At 33.2% G+C, this 17,317-nt stretch overlaps 3 protein-coding genes and 1 non-coding gene across 6 annotated transcripts; 2 read left to right on the forward strand and 2 right to left on the reverse strand.

The window, feature by feature from the left end:
* The first annotated feature begins 95 nt into the window (after positions 1-95).
* LOC149520626 (GDSL esterase/lipase At1g59030-like) lies at positions 96-5,217 on the forward strand. Its single transcript, XM_089749023.1, has 9 exons — positions 96-387; positions 528-652; positions 712-852; positions 2,263-2,319; positions 2,414-2,614; positions 4,065-4,151; positions 4,663-4,666; positions 4,885-4,935; positions 5,021-5,217. Exons 1-9 carry the CDS (start codon positions 96-98, stop codon positions 5,215-5,217), a joined length of 1,155 nt encoding a protein of 384 aa, XP_089605149.1.
* A 1,383-nt stretch (positions 5,218-6,600) lies between these two features.
* LOC111312835 (SKP1-like protein 1B) lies at positions 6,601-7,600 on the forward strand. 2 transcript variants are annotated; one of them, XM_089740639.1, is made up of 2 exons: positions 6,601-7,182; positions 7,265-7,600. In XM_089740639.1, exons 1-2 carry the CDS (start codon positions 6,880-6,882, stop codon positions 7,436-7,438), a joined length of 477 nt encoding a protein of 158 aa, XP_089596765.1. In that variant the 5' UTR covers positions 6,601-6,879; the 3' UTR covers positions 7,439-7,600. The 2 variants fall into 2 exon arrangements, with proteins under 2 accessions (XP_089596765.1, XP_022769226.2); XM_022913491.2 differs by having other exon boundaries at positions 6,750-7,149.
* Positions 7,601-7,682: 82 nt separating this feature from the next.
* LOC111312834 (CO(2)-response secreted protease-like) lies at positions 7,683-11,004 on the reverse strand. Of its 2 annotated transcripts, XM_022913488.2 has the most exons (9): positions 10,774-11,004; positions 10,370-10,632; positions 10,089-10,200; positions 9,483-10,002; positions 9,304-9,404; positions 8,971-9,213; positions 8,772-8,886; positions 8,476-8,686; positions 7,683-8,384 (listed from the first exon to the last, which is right to left on the reverse strand). In XM_022913488.2, exons 1-9 carry the CDS (start codon positions 10,959-10,961, stop codon positions 7,801-7,803), a joined length of 2,337 nt encoding a protein of 778 aa, XP_022769223.2. In that variant the 5' UTR covers positions 10,962-11,004; the 3' UTR covers positions 7,683-7,800. The 2 variants fall into 2 exon arrangements, with proteins under 2 accessions (XP_022769223.2, XP_022769222.2); XM_022913487.2 differs by having other exon boundaries at positions 9,304-10,002.
* A 5,533-nt stretch (positions 11,005-16,537) lies between these two features.
* On the reverse strand, positions 16,538-16,609 carry TRNAE-UUC (transfer RNA glutamic acid (anticodon UUC)). Its single transcript has one exon. It is a non-coding gene; the product is annotated as a tRNA-Glu (tRNA).
* Positions 16,610-17,317: the final 708 nt, after the last annotated feature.

Consider the following 17,317-nt stretch of genomic DNA (forward strand, 5'->3'; position numbering starts at 1 on the left):
TATAAGTAAGGGTGCCAGAAACTCAAATACATACCAAACTCTTTACAAACTTATCATATAAATCATTTAAAATTTGAGGTTTTCTTTTTTTGAAGATGCGGAATTTGAAAATGCCTTCTGCATCTTCAAATATTGTGCTTGCTTTATGTTTGATTCTTGTTTACAATCGCAATACAGGTGATGTTGGAATCTCTATGGCTGCAAGCTGTCCTCGAAATCAAACATTTTCTGCTCTTTTAGCATTTGGAGATTCAATACTTGGCACGGTTAACAACAACAATCTTTCTACAATAACAAAATGCAATTTCCCTCCCTATGGAAGAGACTTTCCTGGAGGAAAAGCAACTGGAAGATTTGGAAATGGAAAAGTTTCGTCTTACTTTATGGGTAGTTATAATTTTCTCTTCCTTCCTATTATCACTTTTACATCCCACTTTTAACTGATATAAACTGATCACATTCACATATGAATCTTAATTAACAAATAAATATAGGCAAATTTTAATGGTCTTTAATGCCTTTTATAGCTGAAAGTTTGGGAATTAAGTCTAAATTGCCGGTATTTCTAGAACCAAATTTTCAAAATGAAGATTTTGCAACAGGTGCATGCTTTGCTTCAGGTGGTTCCGGATTAGACAAACTAACTGCCCAAGTACTGTTTATATAGTTACCAATGGAGTTGTATTTTGGACTATTATATTCTCTTTTAAGCATTTAATTTTAAATGGGCGTATGTTTACCGGGATGAAATCAGAATATTTTAACAAAGGATTTAGTCGCGGTTACGTTTTCGGGTGCATTACGTTTATTATACTTTTGGATATAACGGAGATCATTGTGATAATTACGATCGTAATTTTTTTTTTAATTTTGCATAATTTATTATAAAATATAATAATTATAATTATAATTATAAAAACTCTTATTTAATATTTTTAAAAACAGGTTATGACATTTTATGTATTTTATTTTTTTAAAAAAATTATTCATAATTTTTTTTTTGGATTATAAAAAACATTTATATTTGGTTTAGCAACAAAATTTTTCCTTGAGCCAATTTATATTTAAAATTAATTTTAAACAAATCAAAATATTAACCAAACATAATACGTTAAATACCAAGCATTCATATTTAATAAAATTACAGACTTAAAAATATAATAATCTTAAATTTCATCAACGATAGTTATAAATTAATAAAAATTAATCTAATAACAAAAGAATTGATAATAATATAAATACCAAAATAACAAAAAAATTATTAAATTTTAAATACAAAATCATAAATTAATAAATAACAAAATTAAATTATAATATTTAATTTCAATTATTTTTCATCTAACTTATACAAAAAAATTTATTAAAATTTTTCATCTAAAATCCATATATATAATTTCAAAAATTACAAAATTTTAAACTTATATTTTAATAAAATTAATTATAAAATTAAATAAATAAAAACCCACCCACCCAACCTAACCCGACCTAACCTACCCCACCCCACCTTACTTAGCACCCATGCACAACAAACAACCCCTTCCACCAAAATTTCCGCCAAATTTTGATAACAAGAAAGGTAGAACCCTCAGTCCTCAACTTTTCTTCGTATCTTCTTCTTCTCCGATTTTTTCTCTTTGCATTTGTCATTCTCTCTCGTGTACCCTTATTAATGTTATTGCCTACAGAGTGTCTCGATCTAATCTTTCTCAGATTATCATAAATATCAATATTATTTTATAAAAATTTTACAAAAAATAAAGATAATTTATTTTTTTTCTTATCTTCTTTGATTTTGATTGTTGATTCAATACTTGAAACTGATTTGAATTTAAGTAATTTGTGGATTGAGTTAGGGTTACTGTCGATTAAAGTTTTTTTTTTTGTTTAATTTAAACCAGTGACTAAGAAAACGAGGATAGCGGCAACAACGATCTGTTATTACCTTTTTTCTCGTTACACCATTTTCTAACAGCCGTTACATATCATTTTGAGTGTGATTCAATTTTTTAGTCATATTTTCTTCTATAACGATAACGAGTGGTGGTGCTACTACAATTTCATGGTCGCTATTCCGCTATACAACTGCTATTTGAAACCCTGATTTTAACAATGATGGATAAGCTCGATCTCTTCAAACAATACATTGAAAAGCTAGAATGAGCAGTTGGAGTGAAAAAAACCAAAGCTACCAGATCCAACAACTTATTCCTTGTGTCATCTGGCAACAATGACATTAGGATCACCTATTTTTTAATTTTGAAGAATGACATTAATGAATGCACAACACAATTGGTTGGTTGGGCTTCAACTTTTCTTAAGGTAAAAGATTTATTATTTCTTTTCCATATTTTGTTCAATATAGAATTAAAAAAGAAATTGAAGTATCTCCATTCTCAATGGCATATGGTTAAAGGATTTGCATGGAATAGGAGCAAAGAAGTTTGCATATCTAAGCACTCTACCTTTGGAATGCATGCCGGCGACGAGAAGTACTATGGGAGGAAATTGTGTAGAACTGGCCAACGAAGCAGCAGTGATGTTCAATTGTAAGTTGGAAGTTAAAATAAGCAATCTTAACAATAATCTTCCTATCATAACATATAGATCCGAAACTCTATAACTAGATTTAACAAGAGAAGTCGACACCAATCTTTTTTAACTAGGTATGATCGGTCACCTAATGAATCTATCATTTTAAGGAGTTCCTAAACTTGATTAAAGATTTCTAAAAGAATAGGTTTCGATCTACTAATCAGAATAAAGTTTGAGCGTTCGGTTACATATGAGAAAGATTATAACATCTTTACATGCCCATCCAAATGATGATACCATTTTATTTTAAACTATTCTAAAGTCTTGATTCTAATGATTTTAAATTTTAATGTTTAAAAATTAAAAATAATTTTTAAGGTTTTTCCATCAATCTGGTAGAATTCTTTAAAATTATGTCCTCACATCAAGAGTATTTAAAAATTTCATTTATTTTTTTTAAAAAAGTTTCATTGTAAAAAAAAAGATTTAATTTTTTTTATTTTGGTTTTTATCGAAATATATCTAATTATTCTACCATTTGGACTAAATTAAAAATATATTTTCACCTAAAAATATCTTAGATAATCAACCATTTGCGATTACTAAGAATTTCATTATCAGAATTTATTGCTATTTTATTTTATTTTTAAAATTTTCACCATTTGGGCCAACTTAGAAAATTTTTTTTATTTCTAAATTTCCCACCATTTAGACCTATTTAAATTTTTTTTTTTTTTTGCATTTTTTTATCTTTGTAAAGAAAATAATATGACAATAATTTTTTTAAAGTTTCATTTAAATTCTTTCATCATTTAGGTCTATTTAAAAAAAATTTATTTCTCTTTGAAAAGAAAATAATATGACAATTATTTTCTTAAAATTTCATTTAAATTCTTCCATCATTTGGAGCAAATTTAAAGAAATTTTTCATTTAGAGATTTCTTAGAAAATTTATCATCTGAATTTTTCAAGATTCTCATCCTTGGATAATTGTCAAATATTTTCAACCAAAATTTTTTATTTGGAAAAGAATACAATTATTTTTATTAAAATTTTATTTAAATTATTCCACCATTAGAACAAATTTAGAAAAAATTTTCACCTAGTGATTTTTTAATAAATTTATCATTTGAAATTTTTAAAAATATCATCCTTGGATAATTCTTATTTAATCTCAAAATTTTTATTAATATTTTTATTTTATTTATTTTGGTTTGTTTTATTGAAAATAAATATTAATTATTATTATTTAAACTTTATCTAAATTATTCCACCATTTGGGATAAATTTAAAAAAAAATATCTCACTTAAGAATTTTATAAAAATTTATCATTTGAAATTTTTATAAATTTTATCATTAGATAATTATTATTTATTCTCAAAAAAAAAAATTTTTATTTTTTTCTAAAATTTGATCATGTAAAAATACTTTAAAAATAAATAAAATAAAATAATACCAAACATGATCGACTTGGCTCAGCGATTACGGCATGGCTCGGCTTCAAGCAGGAACAATGGCTGTAACAATGTAGCTTGAGGCTTGGCTCGGCTTGAGGCTTGGCTCGGCTCGAGCCAATGATGGGTCCGTTGGTCAAAGGCAGGTCGAATGCTTGGGTCAAGTCAGCTTGAACAAAAACAACATGATCCTGATGTCATTTAACTCAAAAACGACATCGTTTTGGAATGATGTAAAAAATTAAATTTTATCTTTTTTCCCTCAGATTTTCTTTCCCCTCTCTCTCTCTCTCTCATTTTTTTTTCTCTTATTTTCTCTCTAGAATTGATTAACTCCATTGAATTCTTCATTGGATTATAAAAATATCATTAAAATTTGAGTTGAGTCATAAGATGTTTATTGGAAGTTCACCAGTTTCTGAAAATTTGAAGTCGAAAATTGAAAATTTTGTTAGAATGTGAAAATCTCGTCAGAAAGTCATCGAAAAATTCAAATGTTATTGAAAAATTCAATCAAAAATTGAAAATTTTTCAAAAATTTGAAAAAAAAATCTATTTTTTAACCCGAAAGAAATCTCCAAAATTTTTTGACTGCTTTCTGGCTTTCCTTACGTGATTTTTTTTCTATTTTTTTGTCTGTGTCCCTAATCTATATGTTTTTTGATTTATGTGTAGATATGTATTTATAAGATTTCAAATCTGAGAACCCTAAACTGAAAAGGAGTTTGGATTCTTTTTAAATTCAAATTTTAATTCTTAAATCCAACTCAAACTTTACAATCAATCTCACAATTTCACACAAATCCAACCACTTTTTTTTTTTTAATTATATTTATTAACAAAATCAAACTCAAGTAAAATCTCAGACAAATTAGAATGTCTTGGAGCTAAGATAATCCTATGTCTACAACCCTCTTCTTGATCTCATTCAAAATCTTAATAAATATGGTAAAGACTTCGTGTAAGATTACCCGTTTTATTGTGTCAAAAATCTTTAAATCACGCTAATATTAGTACTAATTTACCATGTTAGGGCTTAATGATTCCACCCATGGTTGGTGTGGCATGGGGACGGTAGAGGCAGCATATCTATGCAACCAATTCAATCCATTGATATGTTCCAATACTTCTAACTATGTATTTTGGGACGCGGGGCATCCCTCAGAAAGTGCATACAAGATTATTGTCTCGGAAGTCATGGACAAAATTTTGCGGCAGCTTTTAGTTTAATTTGTTGTTTTGCTTTTAAATTTCTTCCCTTTGTTTCAAATGTTTGGATATATTAAGTCCTCCATTAAAGCAGATTAATATTTATTAATTTTAATTGGTTTTAGGGTTCTCCAAACATATAGCCATGTATTTTGGACGTGGTGCATTGTTCAGAAAAAGCATACAGGATCATCGTCTCGGCAGTCGTGAACAAAATTTCATAGCAGCTCCTGACCATGTCGTTAATTAGATCCTTCATTCTTCTCTTTGTTTCCAATATATCAAAGGGTTTCGACAATTTCAATCCTCGATCAACACAGATTAAATATTACTACTATAGGTTTATACATATACATACATATATATATATATATATATTTCAATTGGATTAAGCTTCCATGTTATTCTTCTTCTCCCAAGAACACTGATGCAATGAATAGTTAAGATTTCAGGTAAGAGCTTTGATTAAGAATATAAATAATATATTAATACTCATAAATTTTAGTATTTGACTCAAATAAAATTTAAATTCGATTAGTTATTATCAAGTTGAGATTAAATTTCAGTAACTTGATTTATTGATCAAGTTAAGTTTTAATATTTTTATAATTGACTTAATTTAATTTAATTTTTATATTTTAATATTTTAATTAATAAAATATTTTAAACTCAAATTTAAATAAAAATAATTAAAAAATTTTTAATATAAAAATTAAATTTATTTTTACATGTTAATCAAATAAAATAAATTTAAATAATTTAATTTTTATCATGAATTAAATTTAAATTAAAAAAATAAAATTTAATTAAATTTGAATCAAATTTTAAATTTTAAACTAAATTCAAACTCAAATTTAATGCTATATTAATTTAAAGTCGATCGATACATGCCTTTGATAAGTCGCACCTTACAATATAATATTACGGAGGCCCAGAGGCCCATAAGTTTTCCATAAAATAAACGATCCTAATAATTGCGTTACGAAGAACTTGATCAATAACAAATAATTATGCCTGATTAGCACTTAAAAGTGTACCTATAACTCCAGCAAGCTAGGTAAAACACGACCTCAATCCTATTTATCTATCTAATTATGTTGTCAAGTAAAAATAGAAATCTAACACGTTTTCATCTCTCATAAATAATCTTTCATCATTACATTCTATCTGTTCCAAATTTTTTTTCTTCGATTTTTCTTCTTTGAAATATTTCAAAATTATATTTTTTTAATATTTAAAATTTTTATTTTTTTTATATTTTAAAATTATTTTTATAATATTTTCACTTTTTAATATTAAAAGTTATAAAATTTTAATTTTAATTTTTTTAATTTTAATATTAAATACATTAAAATTAAACAAAATTTAAACTCTATAAAAATAAATACCGCTCGGAGTATATTTATTTGTTTTGTTGGCGGTGAGAAGAGGGAAACTAGCCAGACGAAGATGTCCCTCGATAACTAATGGCCTTTATGGTCTCAAGTTGGCCTTTTGGTGCCATTTTCCTACTTTAATTGTTTCTTTTATGTTTTAACCGCTAATCTTATTATATTATTTTTTTATCTTTTATGTTTAAAAAAAATAAAAATCTATATTTAGGCAATATACGGGGAATCTCAGCTCCTATATTTTCCCTCTTTCGATTAGGGTTTCAGGCACCTTCCAATTGGATCCATCGTCATGTCGTCTACGGGTCGGAAAATCACCCTGAAGAGCTCGGACGGCGACAACTTCGAGGTGGATGAGGCGGTGGCTCTGGAATCACAAACGATTAAGCACATGATTGAGGACGATTGCGCCGACAACGGCATCCCTTTGCCCAACGTCACCAGTAAGATCCTGTCTAAAGTAATCGAGTACTGCAAGAAACACGTGGAAATACCTAAATCCGACGATCGTTCAGCCTCCGTTGACGATGAGCTTAAATCTTGGGACGCTGATTTCGTCAAGGTCGATCAAGCCACCCTCTATGAACTCATCCTGGTGAAGCTGCCTTCTTTGATGATTTCTTAGGGATTTAGATTTTGATTAAATTTATATTTAACGGTCCTTTTTTTTTGTGAAGGCTGCTAATTATTTGAACATCAAGAACCTGTTGGACCTGACGTGTCAAACGGTGGCGGATATGATAAAGGGCAAAACACCGGAGGAGGTCCGTAAGACATTTAATATTAAGAATGATTTTACTCCGGAGGAAGAGGAAGAGGTTCGTCGGGAGAATCAGTGGGCTTTTGAATGAAGAATCTCATTTGAATTGAACATAGCTCATGCCGATTTCTCTTTTATTTTATTTTTCATTGTGCTTGAGAACATGGGGTTGTTGTTTCTGTCTGGTTTTACTTGCTTTAACTGTTATGTGTTGTGGAACCGTTCAAATGCTAATATATGTTGTCCTTTATTATGTTCTGTTTTTTGGATGCGATTTTGCATACTTTGGTGTTGAACATTAGAACATGTAGGAAAACATAGAAGATACCATAAAGTTAGGGTAAAAGAGCTTTGATTCATATTTATTACAGTAAAATTGACAAAGTTGGGATCCTGCTGTTTTTGTTATAGGTGTTCTACACATTGCTTTAATGCTTATTAGGGATTTAGCACCTAGTCATCGTTTTTACCGCTTACAGCAAATGGACTTCTGACTTTGTATTTTCCGTTAGACCATGTTATGGATCCAAATACGTCGTTTTTTAGCGGATTTACGGCTGAGAAACTCACTTGATAAGATGACTTGTCACCATTTTTAGTGAATTGCAGTTTGTCTGGAACCACTCGAACATCTAGGCCTGCAGGTGCATCAATGCTTACAGTATAGACTGTTTTAGCAACTTCTGTTTTATCATCTCCGGCAACATTTGTAAGGGTTCTGTTCACTTTCCTGCCTGCTTTTTCGTTGAAATTGGAAATTGCTATTGATGGATAATTGATGTTGGATATAAGATCAATACTTGACTCCTTAGGACAAGTAAAACCATCTGGGATATTGTTCGTGATATTTTTTATTGTAGATATATCATAACCGTTGTAGCAGAGGAAATTCAAGTAGTCAATGGTAGTAGTCTCATAAACTAGACCAGGTTGCAATGGTCCTGTTGTGCTTACTTCTCCTGCACCCAAATCATATGGTGTAGCTGCTGTACCTTTCTCATTCGTGATTGAGGCTTTCAAATTATTTATTTGAATTGCTGTAAATCGGTTGTAAGCAGCCGTAGATTAGTCAAAAGTCGAGGCGTTACCATGTAAATGTAAATTTAGTTTTGCTTGTTAGTTCCTCACCTGTTGTCATAATGGCTGACCTGATTGCCGAGGGACTCCATTTAGGATTTCTTGATTTGACTGTGGCGGCAATTCCAGAAACATGTGGACATGCCATGGAAGTTCCTGAGATCACATTATATAGTGGTGGTTCTTTGCCTTCTGGAGCCTCAACTGTGTCATTCCCAATCCATGCTGCAAGAATGTTTACTCCTGGTGCTGCAATGTCTGGCTGCAAGACATTCAATAGTATAGCTTGATCAATATCAGCCTAGGCAGAAATAAGTTCTGTAAAGTTGAATAAGAAGACTATTTGCCTTGAGAATATTCTTTGGGATGGTTGAAGGGCCTCTAGATGAGAAATATGCTATAGTAGGTGCTGGTTTATACTTTGTTGGTGATGTCGTAGGCAAGATTGTGGCGACCGGATTTCTACAAAACCATAAAAGATAAGTATTTTCAAATATGAATTAATTCAGAGTCTTGAGTTCCATTTGAGATGCGTGGCTGTATTACTTTGTTGAGTTGATGTAGGAGAGAACCTTAGCGGCATCCTTTGAACTGATAACCGTCATGGGAAATATACCAAAAGTGGAAGCCACCGTTCTTGATTCATCATCGATCAGGACTACCCCGATGCCTCCAAGCTTCTTCACTTCATCTTTTTTCTCACTCGGTGCATATAACGAATCTTCATTGTCACAAACAACAATCTTTCCCTTGATAGTTCCTTGGTCCATGGAATCTGGGTTGCAGTTCCTGAACAACCAAAGTGATTGGAATAACCGATCGGTGGGGTGTCTATTATTTAAAATAAAATTGCCATAAATTTACTCAATTATTAAGAACCTTGCGTCATTTTCGTCTGCTCCACTTTTCTTGGCTGATTTTGCATATATAATCGGGTATGTTGGAGTCTTTTGTATGTCAGCGAAATTAATACCTTCACCCTGTATATCAGTTAAAGAATAAAAATGACGAAACCGGCCAACAAGAAGACAGGAAAGGGGGCCAAAGAAAATCATTACCTTAATTACTTTATTGCCCCCCAGTACAACATCAGACTCAAAATCTCGGTCGATTGTGCTAGCAGCAACGGTCACTATCCAAGGTGCAGCATTCACAACTGATCCAGGGGTTGGGCCATCGTTTCCTCCGGAGCAAACCACAATAATTCCATGCTGCACAGCATGGAATGCTCCAAGGGCAATGGGATCGTTAGCAAGTTCTGGTTTTAGAAATGATGGTGCTCCAAGGGACAGTGATAGCACATCAACCCCATCGGAAATCGCATCGTCAAATGCTGCTAATATACTGGACCCAGTGCATCCATTGTGAGGGGAACATACTGCATACATAGCTATTCTTGACCCTGGGGATCCACCCTTGGCTGTCCCTGCCGCCAAGCCGTAGTAAGATACACCCTGAACCTCACTTCCCCCTGCGGTTGACGCTACATGAGTGCCGTGCCCAATCATATCCCTCGGCGAATGGTACTTTATTATCGATCTTTGGTCCACATCATAGGACCTTGCCCCAATTATCTTTCTGTTGCAAAACAAACGTTAAGGACTTGTTTACAAGATTAATATAACTGTAATTATATTTAAATCATATAATTGCTAAGAGGATACTTATTGCAGTTGGAGGCGTTGAAATCCTGTTCTCGTGCGCAAGTACCATTCCATCGTGATGGAACTGGACCCATGGCCTTGTCATTAAAACTCTCTGATTCTGGCCAAATTCCTGTGAACTTGTATTTCACGTTAGTGCTCACGTAATTTGAAAGAGAAAAAACAAAAACAAATGAAATTTGTCATGCGAATTGCGTGATACGCTACTTGTGGCAAACAAGAGAACAACAAAAAAGAGAAGAAAAAATGTGATGGAATTCTATATATTGGACAAGTTTCACCTGTATCTAAGATGCCAATGATGGCCCCATCCGAATCTTGAGATGTTGAGTTTGAATCTGAGTTGGGATTCGATTCGACCTCCACCGAAGTTTGATACTTCAAGAAATCCCATGAGCGAGTTGTATGGAGTTCTAACACCGGATCAGGGAAGACTGATACAACTCCTGGTCTCTTGGCAATCGAATGAGCCTCTTCTTCGGATAGAATTGCTGCAAACCCAGAGAAACCATATTTGTAGTTGTGTACAAGGGCATTCTTTTTCCTGAGCAAGTGAAAATTTTCAACTTGACGTTAGACTATTCCCTTTCCAACATCAAAGGCAAAGGGATGGGATTCATAACTAATTCAAATATAAAGAAACAAAAACAAATTTAAGATTTTAGAACAACAGCTGTGTATTCACCGTGTTAACAATGAACTTAGAAGTTGAGCATGATCATCCCTTAATGAACCCTTACTCGAAGCTGCTGCTCCCATGTACACAATATAAACACCATCCTTCTCTGCAGCAGCTCCTCCAGTTTCTGTAAACAATGAGAACGAGAAGAAAAGGGACGTCAAACTGAAAATAAAGGTAATAAGAGCCTTCATGGAGTTAACCGAGACTGCCTCAAATGGATTTGCGGAAGAAAGCAAGTTCCCCAGCCAACTCAACGATATAAATAGTAGTAAGATGGTGGACTGTGAGAAGCGTGTGCGCGCACTGCAAATCAGCAAAGCTTTTAATATCCACCCAAAGTGCGGCTTTGCTTATCTAATGCGCCATTGACCGGTTGACATGGTGGTGGTATGGTGGTGAGAAGTGGTGATGACTGGTTGAGAGTAAAGACAGCTCAATAGTTTGGCAAATAAAAAAAAAATTTGTCAGCATCTAAAATACAAAACTAGGTAACTGAATAGCCTCAACCGATTTGAGAAACACTAGACCCAAAACACAAATTTGATGGGAAAAGCTTTCGTGCATAGGAGGAATATTTTCTTGTGCTTTTCCCACAAATATAAAAGTAAACGTGTTCTTTTATTTGGAAGCTATATTTATTTGCCTGATTGCCGTGGGGCAAAATCCTATAATTTCGTCTTTTCTACGTGTACTCCATTACTAAAGTGTCCATTATGTCAGTATTGAGACGAAGAGTTTTCGACCTCACTACACTAGGTGAGTCGAATTAATGTTTAATTAAAAGTCAAACAATTCAAGCATACATATGAAATATACCTAAGTGATGAAATATTATTTGAAAAACAGAAATGGGTGTTATCCACGTGGTCTATTTGAAGTACTATGATTGTCAGTTTGTTACTCAAGTCTGAAGTTGTCCAAGGAAGGCTTAGGGTTTGGCGCTAGTGCTTGAGAAATAGAGTAGTGGGTTCTGACATTAAATACATTTGGAAAAAATCATGTCCTGAGAGCATGATTTTTTTTTTTGACAGGTGTCATGATTCATTTATCTTGTTGATCAAAAGATGTTGGTATCAAACAAAGATAACAATGTATACAGTTAGTCTTAGCTCATAGGATTCAGGAAGGAATCCTACGCAATCGGAAATTTGCAGTTCCATTTTTATCTCCTTTATAATTAAATGGCTCTCCTAAGTGCGCCACTGCTAGTCCGCCACCACTAAAATCTTACACTAGATTGAGCAAAGATAATCTATCAAAAATATGGGGAAGTATCTACTTATATCCCTATTTTTCAAGTGTGGGCACAGGCATGCGTGTTGGGATTTGCCTTGAATCTCAGAATCTCACATCGAAAGTTAAGTAAGTTTGAATTTGTCTTGTATCCCACATCGGGAGTTTAGTAAAGGTATAAAGGGTTTCACCCCTATAAATAAGATGTTTTGGTTTTAGTTTAGTAACCTCAGAGAGTTAGACACCAAGAGAATAGCTAAGTGAGTAGGCTATTAAATGGTGTAATTGGGTTTTGGGTTAAGTTTTGAGTAAGGAGTTTTAGGAGACTTTTCTCATTCTAAAAGTCTCACAATTGTAAAGATTTATTTGATAGTGGATTAGATTTGGAGTAGGCCATTTTGAGTTGGGCTGAACCAAATATATTTGTGTTTTCTTATTCTTGATTTGAGCTTGTTATTTTGTGTGTGGTTGCTGCGCGTGGGTATTGTTGTTTTTCCCAACAAGTGGTATCAGAGCGAGGTTCGAGGTTCGTGGGTCCAAGAGATCGTGAAGCAGTGTTTGAAGATGTCTGAAGAAGGTATGTCTGGTATGTCTATGTCTAAGTTTGAGATTCCGTTATTTGATGGAAAGAGTAATTTTATGTTATGGCAAAGTACGATTCAAGATCTGTTAGTACAACAAGGGTTGGATCAGGCATTAGAGAGTAGTAAGCCTGAGGGAATGTCTGATGCTAATTGGATTAGGATTCAGAAGAAAGCTGTTAGTACTATTAGATTGGCGCTAGCTCCAGAGGTAAAATACAGTGTGTTGACTGAGAGTACTCCGAAGAGTTTGTGGGATAAGCTTGAAGGTATTTATGCTTCGAAGTCATTGACTAATAAATTATGTTTAAAGATGGATCTGTATTCTCTGAAGATGGAAGAAGGTATGAGTCTTCATAATCACCTGAATGAGTTTAATAGATTGGTTTCTCAATTGCTAGCGATTTCTGTTGATGAGTTAAAAGATGAAGAGAAGGCTTTAATTTTGCTGTCATCTTTGCCCAAGTCTTATAGGCCTTTAGTTCATACTGTATTGGTAGGTAGGTCTACTTTGAAGTTGGATGATGTGACTGCCCTGTTGCGTGAGAATGAAAGGTTTATGGGAGCTCAGAACTCATCACCTGGGGGGAGTACACTAGCTGTAGAGGGTTTTGATCGAGGGAGGACTCAAAAGAGGATTAATGGATCGAGATGGAGATCCAAGTCAAGAGACAGAGATTACAGTGATGTAGAATGTTATTATTGTGGTAAGAAGGGACATATCCAAGTGCGCTGTAGAAAGCTGAGAAGGGATATGGCTGCTTTCAAAAGGGCGAATGATGAGAAGAAATCAGATGAAGAAAAGAGTGATACTGCTGCTATTTTGTCTGATGATGATGATGTTGTTTTGACAACTTGTGTGGATGAGACCCAGACTTTGAAAAGTGACAAAGGTTGGGTTTTAGATTCAGCTGCTACAGTTCATGTTTGCAATGATAGGAGCTGCTTTGTGGAGTTGAATGAGAATGAAAAGTATGGGGATATTGTGATTGCTAACAAAGAAAAGGTGCAGATTCAAGGCATTGGGAGTGTTCGCCTTAGATCTCACAATGGTGTTATTAGGACACTTCGTCATGTAAGGTATGTACCAAATTGTCACTACAATTTGATTGCTTTAGGTGAGTTATCTTCTCGGGGATACACATTTTATGGTAGTAATGATTGGTTGAAAGTGTATAAGAATGATAGTGTGATTCTACAAGGAAATAGGGTCAATCACTGGAGGCTCAGTTGCTGGAATGCCTGTGATGAAAGAAAAGAAGAAAGGTAAGCATGTTAGCTTTGCAGATACTGTTGAAGTGTTTGGAGATTCAAGTCAAGGGAGGATTTGTTGGGATTTGCCTTGAATCTCAGAATCCCACATCGAAAGTTAAGTAAGTTTGAATTTGTCTTGTATCCCACATCGGGAGTTTAGTAAAGGTATAAAGGGTTTCACCCCTATAAATAAGATGTTTTGGTTTTAGTTTAGTAACCTCAGAGAGTTAGACACCAAGAGAATAGCTAAGTGAGTAGGCTATTAAAGGGTGTAATTGGGTTTTGGGTTAAGTTTTGAGTAAGAAGTTTTAGGAGACTTTTCTCATTCTAAAAGTCTCACAATTGTAAAGATTTATTTGATAGTGGATTAGATTTGGAGTAGGCCATTTTGAGTTGGGCTGAACCAAATATATTTGTGTTTTCTTATTCTTGATTTGAGCTTGTTATTTTGTGTGTGGTTGCTGCGCGTGGGTATTGTTGTTTTTCCCAACAATGCGCTGACTCTCTTTCATTTTGCATACGGACTTTCTCATTTCAGGCCATTATTCAAGAGACGCGTTAATGGTAGGAGCGATTACCAGAATCCAGAAATGACATGGCTGGTTTATCCGGAACATGGAAGTAGTAGGAACAAAGGAAAAAGGGAAAAGGAAGAAACTTCTCTTTACTTTTTCTATTTGTTTGATTAACCAGAAAGCGCATACTAGTACCAGGCTTTTATTTAACAGCCCATTTTAAATTAAAAAGAAAAGCAAAGTATGACCCCATTTTTTTATATCCAAAAACCAACTAATTGCTCTGAAAGCTAAGAAAATTTTCAGCTTAAACTACTAATTTGATCTTCACTATTTTTCCTAATTTTTCCCCACAGTATCATCCAGCCATTGGATCCTGATAGTTGAATTCTGGGAACTGCAGCCACCATGTGAATTGTTGATAAACTTACAGGAAACCTGTTCCTCACCCTAGTTTCAAATTTTAGACCCCAAAGCCACTTAAGAAAATAATCGAGTGAAGAACCTCGCATTTAAGCCAACTTACCACTAAATATAACGTTGTCTCATACTACCAAAAAGAAAGGGTAGTCGTAAAGCTCAAAATGCCATTATTTTGTCTTCAGTTTTTTTGATTTGTCCCTATAGTTTTGCCTTTCTTTTTGTTTTATTCTACTTTTTCGCTCTTTGACCATAATATGCATATGTAATTTTCATAAGAAATGGGAAGCACAATTGCCTTAAGCTACTGATTTGCAAACAATGGACAGCTCCGAAGCTTGTATCTCAAAGTAACATTATGTGGCCTACATGCATCTGATATGCTTCTCACTTCAACAACAAGATTATCAGTCCTATTCGCCATAGCAAATGTGACTTCATCTTTCTTTTCCTTTACACTAGTTTAGATGGAAAAGCCAATTCTGATTTACTGATCATCAAGTCTAACGAAAAAAAAAAAAATGGCAGAATATATAGCACATTGCAATATTTCGTTGGTGGTATTAGTATATCTTAATTCTTAGGATGAAGGCAAAGAAATAACCTGGAATTCATTTGTAGAATAGTCCTTTAGGAAACTTGTTTTAGCTTCATCTCTTAGCACTTGATGCTTAAGAACAAGAAAATGCTCTCCAATGTCGATCAAGAGCTCTTTTTTCCTATTTCAAACATGAATAAAAATATGCCCACAAACATAAACTGATTGATGAAAAAGAATATAAAAACAAAAACTAACTCCAACCAACAAAAAAGCGTTTGATCAATTATCACCTGAAAAATCTCTTACATAGAATTTTTCTATTTGTCCCTTGAAATTTTTTAGGCGAACAGTAGGGTCCTGTTTGGCAACCATAATCGCTACAGTTTCTTTTTCCATTAGTTTGAGCAAAGACTTAATCCCTTTGTCATTAAGTTTTTTCAGAGTCCGAAAAGAAGAAAAGTATCTGATCCGAGGGATGATCGAGTTTAGCTGTTCCGAATACAAAGGTTACTCCTCCTGAAGTACTCTTTGTTGAACTAAAATATATTCATGGAATTTCGACATTGCCATGTAAACATCAGAATCCTCAACATGGTAACCTCGATACTTAGGCATTTTCATTGCTGTTAGACGTACGGGAAATAACCTAGTGGCTTGCTTATCCTTTGCTATAATCATGTCTTTAGTTAGTGTCTGCATCCGAGCAGAAGCAGCTTTTATATGATGTTATAAAGACTAAAACTAAAAGCAGAACAGCAGCAAAATAATGAGTACAACTTTAGGGTTAAGATTTAGGATTGCAGTCACCCTAAAAAACAAAAGATTTATCAGGTTTAATAACTGGTATTGGCATGCCTTTCATATCATCAAGCAAATCCAAGGGCATTTTCAATAATTGTAGGTAGTAAGTGCAACCAAGTACACAAATTAAGAACCAGAATGAGATATGGGCTTGGGCCCACTCTTACTAGTTTTACTCCACCAAAAAGGCCTATAAAATGAGTAAACTCTGTCAAGAAAATAAAGCTGTATATAAAACCAGGGCCTAGCCCAAAATAATTAAAAGGTCAAAATATAGGGATATGGGCTTCGGCCCACTCTAAGTAGTTTTACTCCACCAAAGAGGCCTATAAAATGAATAAACTCTGTCAAGAAAATAAAGCTGTATATAAAACCAGGGCCTACCCCAAAAGAATTAAAAGGTAAATATATATATATAATTTTTCCGTTGCCGGGAATCGAACCCGGGTCTCCTGGGTGAAAGCCAGACATCCTAACCGCTGGACGACAACGGATTTATGGCAAAATTTAACATATATATCTATATAGAGATAAAGATTCCCCCCAAATATGTGGAGAAATTTCCCAAAGTTTGTTGCGAATTTTAAGATAAAACTTGTTGCTTCAAACTTTTTGCAATTGGGTGAAGTTACATTCATTACATAAAAATTTTTTCGAGAACTAATATTAATACAATAGTTTAGCATTAATACAATAAATAAATTAAGCTGCTTATTGAATTAAAAAAAAAAAAAGTAAAATTCCTTATAAAACATTCCTCAAACAAACAAAAAGGTGGGTCTGTAAAGTTGGTGCTTGTCCATTTATGGAACTTCAGACAGAGATTGCAAAACCTTAAACTGGGTTAATAGAGTTTACCACTAACTCTAGTTGTTCTCCATTTCATCACTTTATCCTTTTGCCTCAAGCCAGGATTACAAAGGATCTTATAATTGATAGGTGACATCATCATGAAGAAAATGATAACAAAATTTTCTGTGTCTTCTTTCATCTCTTCTTTCCCACCAATCTACTTGGAAAATGATAATCATGTCCCATTATTAAGTTCCTGGAATCATAATTTTTTTTGTTTTTTTACATACTTCAAAGATGATTTATAACTCAACTCACTGCGTTTTGAACCAATCAAATTTTAATTAAGAAATATTATCAATTTAAACTCGTTCAATTCAAATTTAAATTAATTAGAATATAAAATTATT

Source organism: Durio zibethinus, chromosome 1 (assembly GCF_047325235.1).
Source record: "Durio zibethinus cultivar Kanyao isolate XHJ-2024 chromosome 1, ASM4732523v1, whole genome shotgun sequence".
NCBI classification, from domain to species: domain Eukaryota; kingdom Viridiplantae; phylum Streptophyta; class Magnoliopsida; order Malvales; family Malvaceae; genus Durio; species Durio zibethinus.

What these genes read in the sequence shown, in the direction of transcription:
- LOC111312834 (XM_022913487.2), bottom strand. Translation starts at nt 10,961, where the DNA reads ATGAAGGCTCTTATTACCTTTATTTTCAGTTTGACGTCCCTTTTCTTC. An exon ending in AACGCCTCCAACTGCAATAA is followed by an intron (nt 10,003 to 10,088) that starts GTATCCTCTTAG and finishes GTTTTGCAACAG; the next exon opens with AAAGATAATTGGGGCAAGGT. An exon ending in GCAGACGAAAATGACGCAAG is followed by an intron (nt 9,214 to 9,303) that starts GTTCTTAATAAT and finishes TTGGTTGTTCAG; the next exon opens with GAACTGCAACCCAGATTCCA.
- LOC111312835 (XM_089740639.1), top strand. Translation starts at nt 6,880, where the DNA reads ATGTCGTCTACGGGTCGGAAAATCACCCTGAAGAGCTCGGACGGCGAC. An exon ending in CCCTCTATGAACTCATCCTG is followed by an intron (nt 7,183 to 7,264) that starts GTGAAGCTGCCT and finishes TTTTTTGTGAAG; the next exon opens with GCTGCTAATTATTTGAACAT.
- LOC149520626 (XM_089749023.1), top strand. Translation starts at nt 96, where the DNA reads ATGCGGAATTTGAAAATGCCTTCTGCATCTTCAAATATTGTGCTTGCT. An exon ending in TCATTGTGATAATTACGATC is followed by an intron (nt 853 to 2,262) that starts GTAATTTTTTTT and finishes TTAATTTTGAAG; the next exon opens with AATGACATTAATGAATGCAC. An exon ending in TCAAAATCTTAATAAATATG is followed by an intron (nt 4,936 to 5,020) that starts GTAAAGACTTCG and finishes TTACCATGTTAG; the next exon opens with GGCTTAATGATTCCACCCAT.